This window comes from Bubalus bubalis, chromosome 1, assembly GCF_019923935.1.
Source record: "Bubalus bubalis isolate 160015118507 breed Murrah chromosome 1, NDDB_SH_1, whole genome shotgun sequence".
NCBI lineage: Eukaryota > Metazoa > Chordata > Mammalia > Artiodactyla > Bovidae > Bubalus > Bubalus bubalis.
Genome location: NC_059157.1, coordinates 114,111,094 through 114,135,089, shown reverse-complemented (window position 1 = coordinate 114,135,089; position 23,996 = coordinate 114,111,094). Strand labels below are relative to the sequence as shown.

Sequence of the window (23,996 nt, the reverse complement as noted above, 5' to 3'; positions counted from 1 at the left end):
TCGCGAGGGATAGCAGATGACAGATTTTTTCATATTTTCTTTCAATTTTTATACTCACATTCTGGTTTTGATAAATGACAGGTGTGTGTCTGAACTTGAGTGGGAAGTAGCATCTAATGATAGTTCTCAATCTGATTCTGGCAAGATGTGCCTTTAATTTCAAAGGAGTAATTTTATACACGAAGGTTTAAAAATAAATTATAAATTATTAATACAGCTGGATCCTAATGATAAAAAAAATAGGGATATGAAATCCATCTGAAGAATTATAAATTTAGGCTTATATCAAATTAACCCTTGCATTCCTGAAGGCATTTCACTGGGGTATAATTTTTGGTAGTGGTGGTTTAGTCGCTAAGTTGTGTCCAACTCTTGCTATCCCATGGACTGGAGCCCACCAGGCTCCTCTGTCCATTGGATTCTCCAGGCAAGAATACTGGAGTGGGTTGCCATTTCCTTCTCCAGGGGATCTTCCTGACTGAGGAATCTAACCCAGGTCTCCTGCATTGCAGGCAGATGATTTACCAACTGAGCTATGAGGGAAGTGTTAACATGACATGTGAAGTCCTCTATGACCAGCCCTACCCACCCCAAACTCCACCTCCAGCGAATTCCTGTCCCACCTCTCAATATCCCCAAAACTGCTTGTTACCTTCTGAGTTTTGTTCTTGGTATTTTTCACTTCACATGAAATGTCTCTTTTTTTCTCCCTACATCTACTTCCCAGGCTCCTTCGTATTTATCCTTTAAGCACCATCTCAAAATCTCTAGTTTTGGAAAGTGTTTTCTCTTTAACAGCCCACTCAGGCTGGGGGTGGTATCACTCTGCTCTGCTCAAACTACAATTATTGCCCACAGGCTGGTCTCTTCCACTAGACTCTGACCTCTCTGTGATTCCTGGACATAGCATGGTACTTGGCAGAGGGGTTTGCTTAAGACATGCTGAAGTCAACTCAAACTCGTCCTCTCAACATATGACTTTGAATGTCTCTAGCTCCATACTCCTTAGCTAGGACCCTCCATTTCAGTACCTCTCACAGCTCGCACTCAAAGTTCTCCCTTTGTGTGTATCCTCCCTCTGCACTGCCTCACTTTGCAGGTGGTTCCTGAAGAAGTACGAGGTTTCCACCATTGTATGCTGCCCTTTCATCACTTGCCTGCCCCCAGTGTCCCCATCAGCCTTGCACACGCAGGAGATACTCAATGAATATTTATAGACATGAACTGTCAAGTGCAAGCATGGCTGCCTACTGTCTCGGGGAAAGCTGTGCCAACCCATTCAGCTGGAGGCCTGTTCTTTGCCCTGTCGCTGGGGACAGTAGTCCTGGTCAGCCCAGGACTCCTCACCACAACAGCAGGCAGGTAATCTTGCAAACCACTTGTAAAGTTCTTCCTCCTTTCTCACACCCCAACTTTCCCCAACTTTTTCACCAGAATTAGTCCTTTCCCAGAACAGCCTTTTCCAAGGGAGGACACTCACATCCTGAACTGGATTTAGGAGCCAATCTAACAGCCATTAAGTATAATTCCCTAATCACCCCCTTTCTTCCTCAGCTAATTGTGTTTATTCCAACCAGTATACAATCAAGACTCTGTTTTTCAGGGGAGGAGACAGTTATTTCTAGCTGCTAAGGAGAACAGAAAAGTCCTTTTGAAGAGAAGTATTGATATTTTCTGAACAGTGGGCATGAATGCAACCAAGTTAATGGGAGAAAATCAAAGGCGTAGCTGCTTTCTGTCCAGGGACTCTGATTTTTTTGATTCTTCTAATATGATAGAATCTTAATTTTGGGGAAGGAGAGAGCGACTCTCTCCAGTATCGTTGCCTGGAAAATTGCATGGATGGAGGAGCCTGGCAGGCTATAGTCCATGCGGTCACAAAGAGTCGGACACAACTGAGTGACTTCACTTTCACTTAACACTGGAGAAGGACTCCAACTTAAAATGCAGGAGGACCCTGCATTTTAAGGCAACTACCTTTGAACACAGTTTTAAGTTGATGTCTAAGCTCTGTTTACATGAGTGGTTTAGGTGGCTAAAGCATCATCAAAATGTGCACCATCATAAATTAAGGGCATCATAACTTAGAGGAACCTAGGTTCTTGTCCCTTCTCCCTTGACTCACTGTGGTACTCTGACGGTTCTCCTGTTTTCATGAATGCACCTATGCATTCTGGCCCCAAGGACTGTGTAGGTTCCATTTCACATACTTGGAACCTTTTCTTAAACACATTCCATGGCTTATTCATTTAGCTCACTGGCTATCACATAGCACCTATGACATATTTGTTTGTTTGCAGTAGTGTTTTTCTCTACTTCCTAAATATAAGCCCCACATGGGCAGGGGCTTTGTTTGGTTTACTGCTAAGGCCTCAAAGAACATCAGCTGAATAAATGAGTGAATTAACTCAACCAATCTGATGTGAGAACTTTCTGTGTGAAGAAGGGCAAAACCATGAAAAGAAATGAAGATGTTTAGCAAACAGTTGTGAAATCAGAATTCCAACTGATTCCCTCCCTGGCTCTCTCTGATCAATCATCTTATTTGAAATATGTTATTAATTTTGTGTCATAATCTGATCCCTGATAAAATAGGCAAGATGTTTTACATAAAGTGAAGAACTGCCCCACTCAGCTCCTACCTCCCAGTCCCACCCTCAACTCTGTAGAAGCCATTATTCTGAGCTCAGGGAGGAGGGCTGACACGTCATCATGTGTCAACAATACATTCTGTCCTGTTAAAGGCTCCAGTACACATGATGTGTGAGAGTACCCAGGACAGTCCATCAAATCATTATTTCTGCTTCCTTACACAGCACACTGCACATTAGTTCTAAAGGGAAATGGCTCATCCTTTGCCAGCACCACCCTGCTCCCCATTGGCTGTGACTGGAGAGCATGTGGGCAACACTTGAAATGCCCAATTATCAGCAATTATCAGTTATCAGCAATTCATTTTCTGTCTCATCTTTGGAACAAGTATGATCAAAATAAATGTCTTGCTATGGGAGGGAAAGCCGTCGCGTTTCCAAGAGGGCTCAGCTGAAACTCATTAGCAGGTGAACAGATTATCTTCCCCTGAGAACCATGGTCCTGTCTCCTGACACATGTGATGCCAGGTGGAAGCCAGCTAGGAGACCAGCAGTCTTCCTCCCCTGGGCCCCTCCACTCCGGCCAGCCCTACAGGCTGGGGTGACTGGAACTCGTCTTTGTCCTTGGCAGCTCCCTGAGAGCATCTCCTCACTACAGTGCCTTGATTCCTGTTTATGGTATCACCACACTTTTCATCACTAAGGACTGAATCTCTCAAGTCAGAGGCTCTCAAACTTTAGAATGCTTCAGAATCACCTGGGGTTCTTTCTAAAACACAGGCACCATGTTATCCACAGATTCTGAACTAAATAGTGTGGAACAGGACCAGGTAATCTGTTTTTAATAAGCCCCAACTCTGCCCAGATGATCTTAATGCCAGAGATCTGAAACCCTGGCAAGTCCCCCCCTAAACCGAGTTTTTAACTTCTCTATCCAAAACTGTATTCCTTTTATTATCCCACCCCTCTTCCTCTCAGGATTGAGGAACATCAAAGAAAGGGGGGAACTGAAACTGAGTAGGATCTCCGAGGTCCTTTCAGGTGCAAAAGCCTCTCCGTGGCCCCTGTTCTTGTTTGGCCTTCCTCAAGTTTCAAAGGGGAGGCTCATGTAGTTAATGATTAGAACAACAGAGCCACAGGACTCCTAGTTCCTCCTGAAGGAATACGGATAACAATCTGGTGTGTATCTTTGAGTTGTTCTGCAGAAACTAAGACCACCCCCACCTCTATCCAGGGGAGAGTGGTGATTACATGCTGACCACAAGCACTAGACCCCAGACTGGATGGAAATAGAAGGTTGCTAATTAAGATTTTCAAAACATCACCCTGTTACCTCACCACCAACCAATCAGAAGAATGTCCATGAACAGATAACATACCCTGTGTGTGTACCCCTAATGTTGCCTGTAAAAACCCTTCCCTGAAAACTATGAAGGAGTTCAGGTCTTTTGAGCACCAGCTTCCTGTTTTCCCTGCTAGTCACCCTGCAAAAAATATTGTACTTTCCTTCACTAGGACTTGATGTCAGTACACTGGCTTTGCTCTATGTTGGACAAGTGGACCTGAGTTGGGTTCTTTAACTGGTCCAAGAACCACACTTGGAAAAATACACGTCTATATTCATAACTGACACTTCCTTTGCTTTCTATTACAAAATGGACAGCAATTTTCAGTGATGCTTTTTCATAAATACTCTCATATCTACCCTCGTTCCCATCACTTCAGTCAATGACTGTGATCCCACAATCTTCCCACTCCAACTCAGTCCTCTACTGGCACAAAATTACCTCGGCCCTTCACTCTGATAACCTGTTTTCTCTGGTCAGAATCTTTTCTAGCTCTCCACTAGTTACAAAGTGTGAATCTTTTATCCTTTAGCCTGGTATTCAAAGCTCCAGACATAGCACATTGAGGTCAAGGACACGCTGAGTACATGTTTATCAGAAATGTCCTTGGATGGTGACTGTCTGGTTGTTCAGTCACTACGTCCTGTCTGACACTTCGCAATGCCATGGACTGCAGCATGCCAGGCTTCCCTTTTTTTGCTATTTCCCAGAATTTGCTCAAATTCATGTTGAGTTGGTGATGCCATCCAGCCATCTCACCCTCTGTCACCCCCTTCTCCTTCTGCTCTCAGTCTTTCCCAGCATGAAAGACTTTTCCAATGAGTCATCTGTGCACATCAGATGACCAAAATACTGGAGCTTCAGCTTCAGCATCAGTCCTTCCACTGAATATTTAGGATTGATTTCCTTTAGGATTGTTGGGTTTTATCTCCTTGCTGTCCAAGGGACTCTGAAGAGTACCATAATTATGGTATCTCCAGTACCATAATTCGAAAGCATCAATTCTTCAGTGCTCAGCCTTCTCTTGGAGAAGGAAATGGCAATCCACTCCAGTATTCTTGCCTGGAGAGTCCCATGGACCAAGGAACCTGGCAGGCTACAGTCTGTGGGGTTGCAAGAGTCAGACACGACTTAGCGACTAAACTGCTGCCTCTGCTGCTGCTGCTAAGTCGCTTCAGTTGTGTTCGACTCTGTGCAACCCCATAGATGGCAGCCCACCAGGCTCCCCCGTCCCTGGGATTCTCCAGGCAAGAACACTGAAGTGGGTTGCCATTTCCTTCTCCAATGCATGACAGTGAAAAGGGAAAGTGAAGTCGCTCAGTCGTGTCCGACTCCCAGCGACCCCAGCGACTGCAGCCCACCAGGCTCCTCCGTCCATGGGATTTTCCAGGCAAGAGTACTGGAGTGGGGTGCCCTTGCCTTCTCCGAGTGACTAAACTACTACTAGTAAAATTAGCATTGGAAAAGGAAATGGCAACCCACTCCAGTATTCTCTCCTGGAGAACTCCATGGACAGAGGAGCCTGGCGGGCTGCAGTCCATGGAGTCACAGAGAGTCGGACACGACTGAGTGACTAACACACACACACACACACACACACACCTTTCTTTATGGTTCAACTCTCACACCTGTACATGACTACTGGAAAAACCATAGCATTGACTATATGGACCTTTGTTGGTAAAGTGATGTCTCTGTTTTTTAATAAGCTGTCCAGGTTTGTCATAGCTTTTCTTCCAAGGAGCAAGTGTCTTAACTTCATGGCTGCAGTTACTGCCCATCCACAGTGATTTTGGAGCCCAAGAAAATAAAATCTGCCACTGTTTCCACTTGTTCCCCACATATCTGCCATGAAGTGATAGAACTAGATGTCATGGTCTTAGTTTTTTGAATGTTGTTTAGTCACTTGTTAACAATAAAAGAGAAACTGAGGACATTAAAGGTGTTTAAAATTACGGTGGCTCAAGAAAGCCCCGAGAAATGAGTAACTTTTGGGGAGGGACTTCTCACTGCTTCTCAGGACCCACCAGCTTCCCAAGCCTGCCAGAGGGAGGGACCCAAATCCTTCCTTGGAAGGTGCTCATCACAAAATGACCACTGTTCAGTCAGAACAGAGTCTGCAATCAGAAAATCAAAGTAAGCACCAAGGGAGAAGACCATGACAGGGAAGGGAACAGAAGGTGGAAAGCAGGGCAGAGAGGAAGGCGGGTGAGGTGTAGAGTGTGAGGGGTACTAAGGGTCCATGAAATTCCAGGCAGGAGGATCTGAGCACATCAGAGGCAGGCCTCCAAGGCCCACTCCCCAGCCCTGCTAATTCTAGTGGAGAGTACATGGAGAAGACTGGAACATACACTTTGGTGCCAGCCTCCTCCCACAGGGAGAGGGATAGAGTGCCCCCTCCAAGATCAGTGACACCGAAGAGTCAGATGAGAAAGCTTCCTCATCCCCACTCCAATCAGAAAGCAACCCTGACTGGCAGAGCCCTCTGTTTCTCCCCTCTCTACTTCCCCCAGTTCAGCCAAGCCCAAACCTAGTCACTTTCTGGACACCCGCCCTGCCCAAAGAATCATCTGTTGTCTACTTGAACATATTTGAATGACTGGATTATCAACATCAAAATTTAATTGAGTTTTAATACTGCTAAATACTACCATGGGCAAATGGAAATTATTCAAGATACTCAAAACCACCAACAAAGAAAACCACCAACAATGTTGAGGTAATGTAATTATGGTTGTGAAAAACAAGTGAGAATGGGTAGCGCTTGTTTTAGGGGCATTGTGTTAGAGATAAATAACCATAGCGGGCCATTTTCTAATGATGGAGCGGGTGGAGAAGAGCGTATGAGTGCGAGTGTGATTGCCTGTGTGGGTCTTACTGCACAGTTTGGGAATGAATCTCATCTGTCAGCAGTTATGCAACCTTGGGCAAGTCTCAGCCTTTGGGACCAAGTAATCTATCTGGGCCCTTTGAGCAATGACATTCCAGCACTAACTTATAAACCCCTCGAGGGCAGGGGCTGTGTCTCTCTGCATCCCCATCATCCAGCATAGTGCCCAGGGCATAGCAGAGAGGCTAAGAGCATGGACTTAGAAATTCAGTGGAAGTGAGTTTAAATCCTTCCTCTGCCTCTAGCTATGTGACCTTATACAAGTTTACTTAACCTTTCTAAGCCTCAATTTCCTTATCAGTAAGATGAAGACCAAACTACCACCTGCTTTATAGTGGTGGAAGATTAAATAAGATAAGTGAAGTGATTAGATATTCAATTGCTCATAAAGATGAATCATGAGCTATGAATAATAAAACGTTTATAGACACATTTAATCTCAGGAAAAAAAAAAATCTCAGGGCTGGAATCCAATCATACCTCTGATGTTTGAATCTCCTCCCTGACATACCCACCAGCTACCACCAGTTGGCATTTCAGATTTTTGAGAATGATTCCTGCTGTGTGTGTTCCCCCATCTCCCTGGGACTATGTATGCCCTGGGTGAGCATTTTCCTTCTCAGATGCTTTAATCCTTCCTTTTTATAAGAAGAGTTCATTTCTAGACCCATCATCATTCCAGTCATTTTGTTCCTAAGCATGCAATTTGTAACCTAAAGTGCTCACCTTTTATTATGCAAAGCTGTTAACTGGATTATACAATGCCCAAACTGGTTTAGTATGATTAAGGGGCTTTAGTCACTATAGCTAGTAAAAGATCCACTATCTGGAGTTTTAAAAAATTACCCTCAAATCCTTTTTACACATTGTTTGGCAGGCAAGAGCTGACACAGTAAAAGCTATAGCTTTCCATATAAGGCTTCAGTAAAAACTGAGAGAAACAGGTGAGATTCATTTGTAGTACAGAACTACGGATTTTAATATTAATGCATTCATTCAGAATGGAAAGTCACTGAGCCAGAAAATACTGTCATCATTGCCCCTCCCTAGCTCACTTTTGGACCACTTAAAAGCAAAACACATTGTTCTTAAGGGAGGGCACTGGAACCTCAAACAGGTCATGTCCCCCCGGAGACCACTCCTAACCCTTCCAGCCTGACCTCCTGCTATCACTGCCAAGAGCAGGCACTCAGTTAGATTTCCTCTTCCCTGTCCCCTGGCTGTAACTTAGCTCTCCGCTTCCTTGCTATCCCCAGGAATACCATCCCCAGATCCTCTGCCTGAGCGCCAAGGACCAGTGCAAATGCCATTCCAACCATGGGAAATTCTTCTGCTCTGACTCCACCAGCCCATTGTTGTCTTGCTTCTCTGGCCCTAAACCCAGATAGACACATGCCACTGACACATCCTCAGGTACATACGGCTTCTCTCAGGCCAGGGACCCCCAACTCCTAGCACAGGGCCTTGCACACAGGTGTTTCAAAACACTTTACCAATTTATTCTTGCACCACAAGCAAGGGGAAGAAGAAAAGGAGGTACAATAAGACAGCTTACAGAGATACTCATGACAGTTTCTCTGTCTGTGAAAAAATGGGATGGAATTTGCATCTGTCAGAAAGATCAAGACTAGTTACTCCTTGTTCTTCTCAACAAAATTAGGTCTATCTGGGCTCGGAAGGAGCCCATGGTGGAAAGATAAGTTGGCTGATATTGTGAAATGCTCTTTTGGCTATTGCTTAGTAGGGAATGGCAACCCACTCCAGCATTCTTGCCTGGGAAATCCCATGGACAGAGGATGGGGTTGCAGAGTCAGACACAACTGAGGACTGACACTTTCACTTTCACTTTTAGTACTGTTCTACTCTATGCTGGAAAAACAATAGCACTGAAAATTATTCCACTAGCAATACTATGGCAGGTGTGCCCTATCCATGCATTTCTGCATCTTAATGAACCCAAGTTCCAGTTTGATCCTCAGAGACTTATTTTCACTGCCTCCAAGCCCAGAGGGAAAGAGAATGGTAAAAGGACACCCGTTGGGACCCAAAGAAGAGCTAGCACAGAGATAATGTGTCAGGCCGATTCTGGCTACATAATGTCTAAATCTTGTTTTCACTGGTGTCTATCTCGATTTCAACCTCTCTGCTTTACTCCATGCTTTGGACAAGGTAATCCTGCTTGGGAAAAGACCACCCCCAGAAATGGCAATGAGATAAGGAGTCAGGCACAGGGAGAGGTTGGCTGGCTTTCCCTCCTCTCTCCACAAGCAGGAGTCCCTGTCTCTTTCTCTTCTGTCTCTGCCCCACCTTCCTCTTTCTCTTTCTCCTCCCAGCCCATGTATGTCTGTTTCTCTGATCTCTGTTTTTAAATCTATCCTTTTCTTTCCCATCCCCCACAGTCCCTGTCTCTCCTTTCTCTCCCTGTTCCAGGGTGTGTGTATGTGCATGTCTGTCTTTCCTCTCTCTCTGTTAGGTTGTATGTATCCCTCCTGTCTCTCTTCTGTTCTCCTTCTCTGTCTGCCAGGCTCCTTTCTCGTGTGACTTTTCTGTAGGATACCTGGACTGGGAGCCAGAAGACTTAGTTTCTGGTCCTGGAACTACCATTAACTAGCTGTATGATTATGACTCAATTTCCTTGACCTATAGTAGGTGAGACTGGGTGCTCTTCCAGTCCCTAGAAGTTCTGAGATTTTTATCACTGAATGAAATGAAACTCAACAGATCCACGAAGCAGTTGCTATTGTAGAAACAAAGGAATCAAGCTGGGGGTTCCCAACAGCACAAGCATCAGGGCACACCCGAGTACTACTCAAAGAAGATGTGACTAAACCCAGGCCATACTGCTGGAGGATCTACTACATGCTAGGCAGGCACTGTGCTTGCACCTCATCCAGTCCAAAAAGACAGGTATGTGATGTTTCCTATTTTAGGGGTGAGGAACTTGAAGCACCAAGAGTGAAGTCACTTACCCAAGGTCCCATGGCCAAGACTTGTCAGGGCAGGGTTTAAACTCAGGCTCTCTGGCTCCAGAGCCCATGCTTTTTATCCACAACGCTATATTGCCCCAGCCACTGATGCTCATTCACAAGCTTCCCACTTAGGCTGTAGAGTAAACATCTCTCAACCCCAAATGTGCTCAGGAGTCTTGGATCCAGACTATATGGTTAATCAATTGTCTCCTCTTTCAGGATACCAACTCTGACTTCTTGTGCCTTGCCTGTCCCATTAATACATGATTGCTATGCACCTGCCTGGCATGCTTAGGTAGCATGGAACTTTCTACTTTCAAGTGTGTATCTTTTGTTGCCTTTCTATCTAAGCAGGCATCTTACCAGAACCTAGCGCAGTGCTGGGCTCCCTGCCCAGGCCCACACTTGCTGAATAGCTGATGGGCACCAAGATGCTTTGTAGCACTAATGTTATGTGCCTGAGTCCCCTGCCTGGGGCTGTAAGTAAATACCTGGGACCCTGCAGCCTTCCACGATTCCTGCACGCAGACCCCCGCTACTCCCTGGCAACTACTAAAGGGGCTGGAAGGGAGGGTTAGCTGGCACTCAAGTCATAGAGGCAGAAACTGGGGTCCTCCAGGGGTCATTTCAGCTCAAGTCAGCAAATATAGAAAGAACTCCAGCTTTATGCCAGACAGCTAAGAGGTGTAAGGGGCACAGAGAAGCAGCAGTCATGCCTTCTGCTCTCAAGGAGATACTGGAACACAAGAGTTAGAAAAATGCAAAATAAAAAAATGATAAATATATAAAATTTCAATAGCTTGTGTTAAATTATTTTTTATGTATGTGGATGCATGCATGCATGTCAAGTTGCTTCAGTCATGTCTGACACTCTGCGACCCTATGGAATGTAGCCCACCAGGTTCCTCTGTCCATGGTATTCTCCAGGCAAGAATACTGGAGTGGGTTGCCATGCCCCCTCCTCCAGGGGATCTTCCTGACCCAGGGATCAAACTCAAGTCTTTTATTTTTCTTGCAGTTGCAGGTGGGTTCTTTACCACTAGTGCCACCTGGGAAGTATGTGTATGTGTGTGTGTGTGTATATATATATATATATATAATTAAATATAATTATATAATTGTGTCGGAGAAGGCAATGGCACCCCACTCCAGTACTCTTGCCTGGAAAATCCCATGGACGGAGGAGCCTGGTGGGCTGCAGTCCATGAGGTCGCTAAGAGTTGGACACGACTGAGCGGCTTCACTTTCACTTTTCACTTTCATGCATTGGAGAAGGAAATGGCAACCCACTCCAGTGTTCTTGCCTGGAGAATCCCAGGGATGGAGAAGCCTGGTGGGCGGCACAGAGTCAGACATGACTGAAGCGACTTAGCAGCAGCGTATAATTGTGGGAGCACAGAGAAAGGAAACTACTTGTCCCAATCTCATTGTAAAAACTAGGACAGGCTCCTGCATGGCTTGGAGTTTGGAGACCAAAATTCGAGTTTGTCACTGGAACCACTGAGTTCATCATGTCCAGTGACCTCTGAAGCACCAGCTCAGACACTGATCAGATGCTGATGGTTGCTGGGTGTCAGGAAGCATCTGAGACCCATCACGAATTAGTAGCCCTTGTTTATCACATTCGTCTTTGCATATGTGTCCCAGAGTCAGATATTTGGTGAGTGAGAATGAGTGGGCCAATGGCTGAATGATATCATGTCTTCAGAAGTCACATTCACATGTCCAGAAAAGAACAATGGAATGAACCACCCTGGGGGATTCAGTCCTCATGGAAAATCCAAACCCCTTTACTTCTACCTCATAACCTTATTGTTTTGTTGAGTGCCAACAATGTGATTCACTGATAGAGGTGAACTGATAGGGTCTGCATTCCTGAAATGCTCTCATTTCTAAGAACAGTCACCAGTGTAGCTTTGTTATGCTTTCCCTCAGCTGTAGTGTAGATGTCAGGGTGGCCACGGAAAAGTCTGATAACCGCGATTTCCAGAGAGTCTGTGTCTAGATGCCGCCCTCCTAACGGGGATGTCTTTCCCCACCCCCCTCACAGCCCTCTGCCCCTCTCCAGCATCAACCCTACACCATCCAACAGCCATGAAAACAGCAGGAAGGCAATGAGCACACCAAGGAAGCTGCATAATCCATGGTACAGAAATCTCCAAAGTCACTCAAAATTCACCAAAACAGTAACGTCCCCTCTGTGTGCCTCTGGAGGCTGGCACCTCACTCTGTCTCATTCACAGACCAACCCTGCGGTCTCCTGTGCTCAGAGATGATGATACACTGATCTGAACAATTCCAGACAGCAGGAACAGACAACTAAAGCATTTGCTTCTCCATTCCCAGCAAACACCACAAGGGTTTTAGAGCCTGGGCCAGCACATCAGCAGTTCCCATCTCTCCTGAGACTAACATGTCACCTCTGAAGTCTCCTCACTGCCCTAGCTGGGGGGCGGGGGCTACAAAGAAGTTAGGGCAGCCCAAGAATATGGGACACTTCTGGAGGCCTGTCTACTCCTGGGACTGACTGCATGGCGGTAACCCAACACACAGAGGGTGTCACAGCCCCTGATAGGATGCCCTGCTCTCCCTCCAAACCTAGCTCCTTCTCAGGGTACCCAGTGTAAGGTCTCCCTAACGACAGCTGTAAGGGGAACCAACATTCCAAAGACACATCCAGTTAGCTTTCCATTTTCCATGTATGTTTTGATATACTTTTTGACTACACTTGGTCAATATCACAGGAGGTGTGGAAGGAGAGTGAAACACTATTTTATGTGTATAATCCTGAAATTATGAGGTGGCCACAGAAAAAGTTTGAGAACATGAGTGCTCCCACCCCTGCCTCTTGCAGTGAACCAGCAGGGAAATGATACTAAATCTTAACTCTCATCTCTAGTTCCCAGCCACCCCCTGCTCCAGCTATTAGTCCTCGGAGAAAAGCTCCCAGGGGTCCCCAAAGAGACAGACAAAGGAAGTATGAGGAGAAAAGAATGGGTCATTTCATCCAAAAGGGTATTTGTGGCAAGTCTATCCTTTTATAGTTAGAAAATAACCATTTCTTTACTCTTTGTGGTAAAGAATAAAAGCTGTGACTATTATAATAATGCAAGAAACAGATTAAGCCAGAAGTAACCTCTAATTACAGAACATACAATTATCAACAGCCCATCTTTTAAATCTGATTTCCGAATCAAGCTTGTCAAAGAATCCCCTAAAGGCTCTGTATCCCACCACCCCCCAGCTCCAGCAGGCCACCTGCATCCCTGGTTGAGAAGAGAGCTGGTTGGGGGTCCAGCCCTGACAGTGCTCAGATACCCACCACCCCAGACCCAGAGCTGTCCAGAAAGCTCATGCCTGGGGGACGGTCAAGCTTTCCCCAAAGAAAACAAAGTCATGATTGCAAAGAATTGCTCTTTCTCAGATTGAGCCTCCCTTCCCAACCCCAGGCCAGGTCTGTAAAGCTGCTTAAGTGAGAAGCATCAGTGAACAAGTCTGAATGGTATAGGAGAGGGTGGGGGCTGATGGGGGCTGGATTGCCCTCTTCTGTCCATAAATCAGGCATCCTCAGGCCTGATCACCTCGGTGAGGGACTCAGGCATGCCTGCCTGGTCTGTGACAGATGCCGGACGGGGGAGCAGTGTGTTACCTGCTGGACGTCCTGCTGGAAGACGCAGAGCTGCAGGCGCTGGTGGAGCCGCACCTTGCGGTGCTGCCAGATGCTCTCGAGCCGCCGCTGGTGGTGCAGCACTTCGTGCACCACATCCAGCACCTGGTGCACCGCCTTGGAGTAGTTGGCTGTGGCTGTGAGGGACTCGGAGTTCCCGGGACTCAGGGGCCGCTGCAGCACATCTAGCAGTGCTTTGCCATCCTGGCTGACCTGTAAGACAAGAAAAGTCAAGTCAAAGGAGAAGGGGGAGGCAGGGTGAGGCACAGACAGGCAAGGCAAGCTGCCGGGGCCCCTGGTTGGAACTGAGATTCCCACCCAGATTCATGACAACCGAGGAGTGTGCCACCAGAGCTGACCCAGTGTTCGGCCTGCAGCCTGGGGAGGTGCTGGTGCTGCAGCCATGGTCTTCAAGACCCTGAATCAGTGTCTCTCTTCGAATTTCAGCTTTTTCAGGGCAAGTACTCTGCATTGTTTATCTCTCTCCATGCCTAGAACAGTGCCTGACACTCGGTACCTGGTAAATATCTTAGCTGAATCTCTAACTAGGTTAGGCAACAGAGCTCCACTTTGGGAAAAAAACCTGAACATACGTTGTCTCCATAAACCCCTCTGCCTCTTCCTTCCTCACCTTCCTCTGCCTAGCTCTGAACTTCTAGGTGTGCGACTAGAGGCAAGTTACTTAACCTCTTTGGGCCTCAGCTTCCTTGTGTGTGAGGTAGGGATAGTAATGGCACATACCTCAAAGAGTTGTGGTAAGGATTAAATGAATTAACACAAGCAGAGTACTTAGTTAGAACAGAACCCAGTGCGTAGTACTGGCTACCAAATTCTATCTTTATCATCATCATCATTTCTCTATCTTGCCTTCTTTATTTCCTTGTCATTTTCTTTCTTTTATATTTATCCTTCTTTCACTCTCCTTTTATTCACCCCCCCCTTTTTTTTATTCTGAAAGTGGTAACATCCCTGTCTTTTCAGAACATGCAGAATAAGGGAGGGACCCTTAGATTGTAGACACAATATCCATGCTCCTGGGTTCCCCAAAACTCACCCTCAGTGCTAAAACCAGTGGGGGTGACATTCCCTGTCAATCCTCACCAGATTCCTGGCAATATTTCTAGAAAGTGGTGTCATCTGATTGACACTTGTGGCTCTCCAGTGCTTGGCAGAGTATCCAAGGAGCATGTGTCTTTCTAATTTAAAACAGTGATGACTAGGGAACTGATAGGAATTTTAAGACCCCAAATTAATCTGGTTAACAATGAAGTCAAAGTTAATGTAGAGTTAAGTCAGTCTTTTCCTTCCAAAAACGTGGCAGAGGAGGTGTGCTTCCACTTCTGGCCTTATGATGATGAATAGGGAGCCATTTGCTGGGCTTGCAGCTCCCCCTCCCCTACCTGCACATCTTGATAATAGCTTGGCTGGGGGTTCAGAAGTACAGAGCCTGCATTACTCCCCTGTTGATGGAGCCACAAAAGTGCATGGGGGACTGTGGCATGATTAAGAAAGGAGAACACATGATTAAGGTGGAGAACACAGCTGAGACAGGAGAGAGAGCCTGGCTGGAGGAAAATGACCAATTTTGATGACCAACTCTATCCACCCCATTCTACCGTGCTGCCTCCTACGATGTATTGCCAGGAGAGGGAGAGGGGAAGTACCTCATCAATAAGCGACATGAGTAAGATACACATTCCGTGGCCATACCCGGGAGACCTCTCTTCAGGGAATTCTGAGCAATGCTGCCTTTGGGCACTGTGCTCTGTCCAGGGCTGGGTGGTTCCAGTTGGAGGGCCAAGTCCTGAAACTCAAGTCAACCCAAGTCCCAGTCCTCGGCCTCAGCCCACATGTGCAGGACGCAGGGGCATTCCACTGCCCTCTAAAGTGGGCTTGAAGGGAGCATCTCCATCCCACAGTGCTAGGGCCCGAGAATTAATTGAGAGAAATGCTGTGTGTCTCTCTATATATTATAATCACACTCCATGAGTGTGTGAGTATAATATTACTCTCATTTATATGCTCTATTTTTATATTTTATAACGAGTAAATTTAGAGATTCTTGACACATGGGCAGAGGCACAGTTCTGTCCTGAGAGAAAGCCTTCGGCTGTGAGCATTGGAACTGGTGAGATCAAATTTGGCTCACTAGTTCTCCTCTCTCTGCCTCTTAAATGATGAAACCTGTTACCTTTTCAGTACTTATTACTGTCAGGCACTGGGCCAAGTGGATTACACAAATTACCTTTACAACTCTTAAAACTACAGGCATTTGTTATTACTTTCATTTCACAGAGGAATAAAATGAGGCTTTGGGTGGTTAAGTAACTTGTTTGAGGTCACACGGGTAAGAGAAGGAACCAGGATTCAAATTTCCATTTTGACTGTGGCAAAAACTCTTATTTTCACTCAGTTGAAATTAGTTAGTTCTTTGACTTCAACAAGCACCAAACTTACTTGGGTTGATATTTATTGAAATGGAGGTTCCAGGTTCTACTACTTGAGTCAGATTCAGCCTGGGATGGAACCCAGGAATCTACACCTTTAACAAGCACCTCAGGTGAGTCTGAGGCAGCTGGTCCCAGGACACACTTTGAGAAACAGTGCCTTAGCTGACCTTTCCCCCAAGAAAATCCATGGGCCAGATGTGAAGACTCTTCCCTCTTCTCATCCAGCTTTCCTGATCAGCCCATCTCTTCACATCCCTCAGCCACTCCCTCAGAGTTCACATCACTTGACAAACTTATTGGGCTGGGTGTATTCACACACATGCACCTATATACTTATTTTCTTTTACTTTAAAACGAAGTGTTTCCCCCTTAACTTTTACCATGTTCCCAGTCTTTGATTTTCTAGCAGAAGAGCTGTTTAGTTGGACTTTCACTTCCGCAGCAGCTTCTCACTCCTACAAACACTTATCTCCACCCCATGGTGAGTTGTCCTCTGGACCTGCCGGTGAGGAAATTAGTACTTTTTTTGATGAGCTGCTTCATAAAAGTGGTGACAAGGCTAGTGTGTACATGCCTGTTCACCATCCAGAAAGCTCCAGAGGAGCACAGCCTTGCTTTCTTACAGTCTTTCCTCTGACAGTCCAGTCTTCACACACAGGGTGAGGTAGGGACATGTGTGTGTGTGTGTGCGCACACACATGTACACCAATGTGGTACCTGCTGATGGCTGCATTTTTCTGCTTCCTGGGCAGAGACCATCATTCACAGATCAAAGATCTTAAAGATGTCTCCGAAAGGAGAAAAATGGCCTCTTTTCTTCTTAGTCCAACCCAAGCTATTTCACAGCTCACAGGCTGGCGCTCTTGCCACCCACGCCCATACATAGCCAGGACCCTTGGGTGTCCTGCTTGGTTCTCACCTCTGTGTAGGCCTGGGTCACCTGCTCATACAAAGACTGGTGGTGGTGGATCGCCAGCTCCAGGTCCTGCATCTCAGAGGGCAGGCCACCTTCACTGCACATCTTGCACCAGGCATCCACTCCCGACAAGAACTGGAAGGAGATGCCAGCTAGGTCAGTGTGGGAGCACTGGGGGTGGGCAGTGACAGGCACGGACAGATACCTTTAAGAAGCATCAGGACCTCTGGAAGCTTTCAGAGACCACTGCAGAAGGTGGAGTTTTTTCTTTAATTCTATAAACACCAACCTCAGGAAACAAAGTCAGACCCAAATACCTATTTAGAAAGTGTAGTTTACACAAAGAAAGATGACTACTATGAAACTGCTGGGGATGGAGTTGTCTTCATGTTCAGTGGGCTATATCCACTATAAAATACACGTGTGAAAACAGCTCACTAAATTATATGTGTACATGAGAGATGCTTATCCTGTGCATGCTCACACATGAGAGGCAACATATAACAAAATGGGATATTTACACATACGTGCTTTACAATGTGGATATCTAGCTGTGAAGATGAGCAAAGAATGCCTCATAAAGGCCCATCCGGCACCCCAGGGAACTTGGAAAGACCATTCCTACAGGGGATGGAGATTAACACTCAATAAGATTCCTGCTGTTGGGTCAGAACCCCAAGGGGCTGGCAGGGGGAGGGGAGATTAAGGACAGACTGCACTGTGTCTAGAGTGACTCCTGTGATGTGATATATAGATATAGATCTTGACAGAAATCAAATTATTTAAAAATTAAAATTAACAACTGTGGAAGACTATGGGTCTCCATGCACAAAGGGTGAGCTAACTGAAATCACTCAGATTTATTGGGTGGAAAATACACCTCTAAAATGCAGATAATTCTTCACCCAGTAGTCTGGAATGGTTCTGTCTGTGATTCTTCTTGCCTGAGTGCACAGCTCCATTTAAATTAATTGCCTAAATACCTTTTTATCTCATTGCCTAGAATAGCCCATCTGAGGACAATAAAGAGCTGCCTAAATAAATGTATTGAAAAAATAGCCTTGAATCCATTGTTTGGTGTGTGCCTGTGTGTGTGTATGTTTTCCAGCTAAAAATAAACATGGTTTATGAGTTTCCCTGAAGGACTGGCAATCTTGAGAAACTGCATTAAAAAAATTGATACAAATAAAATTTCTTCTCATCCAAAGTAATCCAAGTCAGGAAACAGCAAATAAAAGTTGATTCCTCCAGTTACTCTCAATTTGGGTATGTGCTTCTACAACTGCTTGAGTCCTCCTCTTGGTATTATGTCAGCTTTCAGTCCTTAGCCAGTTGGCTGTGGCGGTTGATTTTTCATTCTGTATGTTTATATTGCATTAAGCCACCTCCTAACAATTCTGGAAGAGTGCTGGGTATGACCCAGTATCAATCTGCACGTGTTTTCTAATACCTCAGAAGCTGCTTTGCTCCATCAACAACCATTTTACCAAGGAACCCGAAAGTAACTTGACGGTTATATGTCAATCATGGGGGTGGGACCGCTTCAAGGCCTTTGGGATTTCTTGGTAATACTCTAACCAGAATCCTATATCAGACCCCACACAATGGTCATCTCAAGGAGAGAAAGAGAGGCAGAGAGGGAGGCATTGAATCTCCATTGCCAATCTGGAGAAATCTTGAACAACATTTGAAGTAATAGGGTTGAAGAGAGAATAGGAGATTCGTTGTGAATATTTGCTACTACCACCATTATCATAAAAAATAATAATAAAAGGTTAGATTCCTCTCAATGTGTAGGGCTGCTCTTAACTTATAACACAGAATTTCAGTTTCTGGGAAAGGCTCAGATAGAATCAGACACAGGGTGGAGGAAATACAAATATACCAGGCTAGTATGTTGAACATATACCCACAGTAGTAATGTTTACCATTTAAGAAACACACTAAGCACCTAATGTTCCATTTCTAATTCTTATAACAGTGCTGTGAGATTTATGATCATCCCCACATTAGAGATGAGCAAACAAGCTCAGAATGTTGAGGTGACTTGCCTAAGAGTTAATGATCAGAACCTACATATGTCTGGCATCAAAACCCAGACTCTTTCAATTATTCCATGCTGACTTCCATGTTAGGTGGGTAACAGAGGAAGAGATTTAAGGAATGACCTTGTGTCTGACTCTACATTACCTATGAGCTAACCAAATGTCATACAAAGAAAGAAATTTAGATAAGACCATAGCTTTAATGTTAGACACACTTGATCCCAGACACCTATGGATTGATTTTCACAATGGTGTATTAATAAACTTTTAAGAACCAGCATATATTTGTGTGTGCACACACATGGTATGTTATAAATTTTACTGCTTATAAAAGATGTGTAGCACATACATAATTTACAAAGAAACTGTAAATTTAGAAGCATATAGAATGCTTGTGATAAATTCCATGTAACAAATTAATTCTCACAGATGCTTCTATTTGTAAATGAAAAACTTATATAGTTACGACACAAAGCTGGTTGGTATTTTAACTTTCGTTAAGGTATAAGACAAAAGTGAAAAACACCTGGAGACTTATGTCAGAATGTTACTCATTCATCAGTGATTTTAAGTGGCTTTTTTGCCTGAATGAAATTATATTTTTGAATATCAGAAGAATATTTCCTTAATTTTGTGTTCTATTCACAGTGTAACAGCTCTACACAGGGCACATTTTTATACTAAATCTAAATTTTAAAATATTTTTTCTCTCATTTTCTTTTAAAGATTCTATACAATCAATAAAACAACAAATCAAGCACCGGTTTGTAACACTTGATGATTTGCATGGTGTAAAACATCTGTCTTGGTCTGTTTCAGGCTACCAGTGTGACATCACCAGCTGTGGAGCTGGGAGGAGGTGGTCAGCAGCACACAATTGTACACTTTTTCCACCACAGACATAAATATTAGAAATTATCTCAAGGACATAGAAAATAACAAGACCTATTGAAATAACTGAAAATGATGAATTTTGAGTACTAATTACCTTTGTTTTTAATATGATATATTTAAACTTATACAGTTTGAAGTAATGGCTATGCTTAACAACCAGTTCATTTTTTAAATTTGTGAAAATTTAGCCGTTGGCTCTTCCTAAGCTGGTTAGAGTCAGCTCCTACACTGGATCTTAGGCAGGTCACTTAATCTCTCTGAGCTTCCCTGCTCCTCTCCATAAAATGGGTTAATAATGTCACTGGCCAATGCCAGTAAGTAAATGGCAACAAATAATAATTATTTCTGTCCACTGTATTATTATTATCCACAGCAAATGCTTCATGTAAAATTAGTTTTTCCCTGATAAAACTCAATGATCAGTTTAGTTTCACTCCTTGGTCTATGTTCATGGAATGCAAACTAAGCAGTCAACACACACACACCAATAAACTAGTAAGCAGAATGTAAACAGGGTCTGGGTTCCTTCCTGTTTGAATGTAAGCAAAGCCATTAAGAGTTATCAATGTCTCTCTGTGTACACAGGGGCCACGACTGTGGTAGAACATGGGTTTTGTCACAACTACCCAACAAGGTCTTCAGTGTTTCAAAAAGAGAGGAGGGGCTCTCCTCACCTCAGTGTATGTCTCTCCCAGCCTGCCCTGTCTCTGCCCCTCCCCACCACCAGCAGCTGCAGCAGTTCCCCCTGGCCTCACCTGCTCAGCCTTCTGATGGAACACAGCAGACATGGCGAGGATGGTGCTGCGTTCATCCAGGGCAGCTGCGAAACTCTTCCACTCCTGGTCTAGCTGCGTGGAGATCTGCTTGATTTGCTGTGAAGCATAGTGGCCAGCCTCTGAGAGGCGGGAAGCCACAGACATGATGCGGTTGATGTTGACATAGGCATTCTGGGAAGCAAGGGAGAGTGGTGCTTAGTGGGGCAGGCTGAAAGGGCACCCACAGAGCACTCTGGGGTGGGGAAGGACATAGTGAAGGAGGCCACCCAAACTGAAAAGCTTGAGAGAGGCTCTATCAGCCATATTAGCATACCCATTTTAGGCCCAAAGGAGGCCTTTGTTTACATATTAAAATTTCAGCAGCTGGCAGATACAGAAACTGAGCTTTTCCATTCTGGGGACCAACACAGTTTCTGTGGTTCAGACACTAAAGAATCTGCCTGTAATGCAGGAGACCCAGCTTTGATCCCTGGGTTGGGAAGATCCTCTGAGAAGGGAATGGCTACCTACTCCAGTATTCTTGCCTAGAGAATCCCATGGACAGAGGAGCCTGGCAGGCTACAGTCCATAGGGTTGCAAAGTGTTGGACACGACTGAAGGGACTTAAAGCGGCACATGGCACATTAATACCCATGAATACAGTCACTTTACATGGACGACCTTAATAATCCTCACAATCACCTTATGAGGTCATGCATGGGGACAACATGGTACTTCCAAGAGTTTCTCGCTAGAAGCAATGGCTCAGACCAAGGCAAAAGCAAGAGGAGGAAAAGGCACCTCTCTCAACTCAGGAGATGGCTGTACCCAGGACATTACCACAGTAGGGCAGCAATGCTCAGAGAGCAAAGTACACAGGTCACAGGATAACCACACATCTTCCTACCACCAAGTGAATACTTTACTGTCCCCTGTTCCTACCCCCACCAAGGAAGCAGGTGAATAAATAAAGATAGCATGTGCTGTGCTTAGTTGCTCAGTTGTGTCTGACTCTTTGCAACCCCATGGACTGTACCCTGCCAGGCTCTTCTGTCCATGGGGATTCTCCAGGCAAGAATACCGGAGTAGGTTGTCATGCCCTCCTCCAGGAAAGATAGCATATGAAGCCACAATATCCACACTAAAAATAAGACCCGTGGAGCCCTTTCTTATCCCTATATGATTTAGGAACATTTCCCCACCTGACCTCAAAAAGGCATCTGTGAGGTTCTCCTGGCCCTGCTGACTCCGCTCACCCTGTGTTTTGTTTACATCCATTCTCGTCTTTGATTGCCAATTAAAAATTCATGACCATGTGTGTCATTCCTTACTAGGCCGGCAGAAAACTCTCCAGGAAGAAACAAGACAATAGAAAACCCACAGAAACAAAGACAGTAGTGAGCATGGTTATTTTTAACTGCTGTCTCCTATTAATTGTCTGAGGTGTCAAAACAATCAAGCAATATTGTGGCACCTGCAAGGAGCTTTTCTGACTCACACAATGTCTGTCTGGAGAAGGACTAGGGTGGCAGGTTGCTTGCACACCTTTGTTCTTTGTTACAAATCTTCTCATATGATAATACATATTCTTTAGCAACGGCATTTTCTCTTGGCTCTATTAGCTCAGCGGTAGTTCATTAATAGTGGGTAAGTTTAATGAAGGTTATTTTCTTTTCCCTCTTCCTTCATGGTCCCCACTCATCTTCATTGTCCCTGACCTCAAGCATTCTGTCCCAAATCTGAGACAGGTTTATAAAGTGGCTCTTCATTTAAAAGGTCTCTGTGAAGGTTTAAAGGGTTAAGTGAAGCACTTAAGCACAAATCCATCCTGATGTCTATGCGCAATTTCTTCCTTTAGACTGGCCTGAGACCTTTCTGATATAGCATGTTTCCTTAATAGAACTAGAATATTATTAACTATTATTATTTGAAATAACTATCCTTCAAAGATTTAGGAATCGTTATCGGTCCTGTTTTCTGAGTTAGGACATAGATTCTTCTTAAAATTAAATTCTATTTATAGAACTGACAAGAAAGACCAACTCTGAATTAGAAGGAAAGAAATGGGGAAGATGGGCATACACTCAGTTTAATAGTTCTGTCTTCTAAGGGACTAACATCTGGATTTCCCCCAAATTTCCTGGATTTGGGGCAGATTGTTTATACAGGTATGATTTCAGGAAGCACAATGAGGGAGTGGGCAAGTCAGAGGGAAGGGAGGCAAATGAAGACAGTATGTGTTCATTAATGGGTTACTGCTGTGAGCACCTGGGGGGTCCTCCTTCCTGAAAACTTTTAGAGACTGTATAGAACATACTTCCAAACATCGCAAGGGGAGATGAGGGATCTGGAGTATTAATGCACCAAGTACCATCAGTCATGGTTGAAGTTCCTCCTGGAGTTACTCCCTGGCATTTCCAGCCTGGCCTATACACAAGCCTAGCACACTCCCCAGGCCAGAGAGTGACCATGGGCAGAGAAACGTGGGAAGCTGTAATTGTATATGGGAACCAGATGTCCCTTGGGGCAGACTGAGGGGTATGAGTGGGACATTGACAGAGTCTAATAAAGCTCTCCTTCCAAACTAGGTTCAAGTTCTGCAAACCCTCCCCACCCTCATACATTTATCCAGACCTATCTAGTTTTGCTGGGTTTTCCTGTCCTGGGACAGACCTCCACATCCTCTGGCCAGATGGGAAGCAAGAACAGCAATAAAGAGCAGGGCATGGCCAGTCCCCAGGCTCTCTTGTGTGTGCCGCGTGAATGCCTGGCCCTTTCTCATCAATGCCTGTTTTATGTTCTCTCCCCACAGGAACGGGGAGACATGTTCCTGCTCACTTTCAGGAAGAACTTTCTAGCTATTAGAGATGTCGAATTGTGGCTACCACTGGAGGCTGTTAACACTTTGTCACTCATTCAAATGTTTATGGAGAGTGGGCCAGGCTCTGTGCTGGGGGCTGTGGGACATCAAAGAGGAATGAGACAGGATTTCTGTCCTCAGGGGCTCACAGCTGAGACTTAAGAGAAGTCCTCAAATAACTGTAATTTAAAGCAAAATGAAGTAAGTGTTGCGACAGAGGTAGCAGCAACTCACAGTGGGGATGCAGAGAGAAAGTGTCTGAACCACCAGCCAGGATGTTAGGAAGGGACTTCCTGCACAGAAGGGGGTGGTGAAGCTGGCGGTCCTCCAAGGCCCCCTTCAACCCTTAAGCCTGTGATCATAAATGAAAGCTAAAGACAAACAAATAGAAAAGACCATAGCTTACATTTCACATTCTAGAGACTAGCACAGTAAATGCCTTTTTGTTTCCTTATCAGTGGGCAGGGAAATGTCTTACTTAAGCTAACAAATGATTATGCCTCACACAAGTAGAGGCAGTATTCCTCACAATGGAAGGATAAATATAATGTTGACTCATGAATTTGCTCATTGTTCTTCTCCACAGCCCCTGTGCAGAACAGCAAAACACTGC

General features: G+C 45.0%; 1 protein-coding gene across 17 annotated transcripts in view; it reads right to left on the bottom strand.

Moving 5' to 3' along the window:
• The window catches only part of KALRN (kalirin RhoGEF kinase), a 705,208-nt gene that overhangs the window by 375,242 nt on the left and 305,970 nt on the right, over positions 1-23,996 (bottom strand). For all 17 annotated transcript variants that reach the window (XM_025281073.3, XM_025281358.3, XM_025281444.3 and 14 more), the window contains 3 exons: positions 20,524-20,715; positions 16,833-16,964; positions 13,446-13,676 (listed from right to left, as the gene is read on the bottom strand). In XM_025281073.3, the coding sequence (XP_025136858.1) occupies positions 13,446-13,676; positions 16,833-16,964; positions 20,524-20,715 (555 nt within the window). The remainder of the gene's footprint in view (positions 1-13,445; positions 13,677-16,832; positions 16,965-20,523; positions 20,716-23,996) is intronic.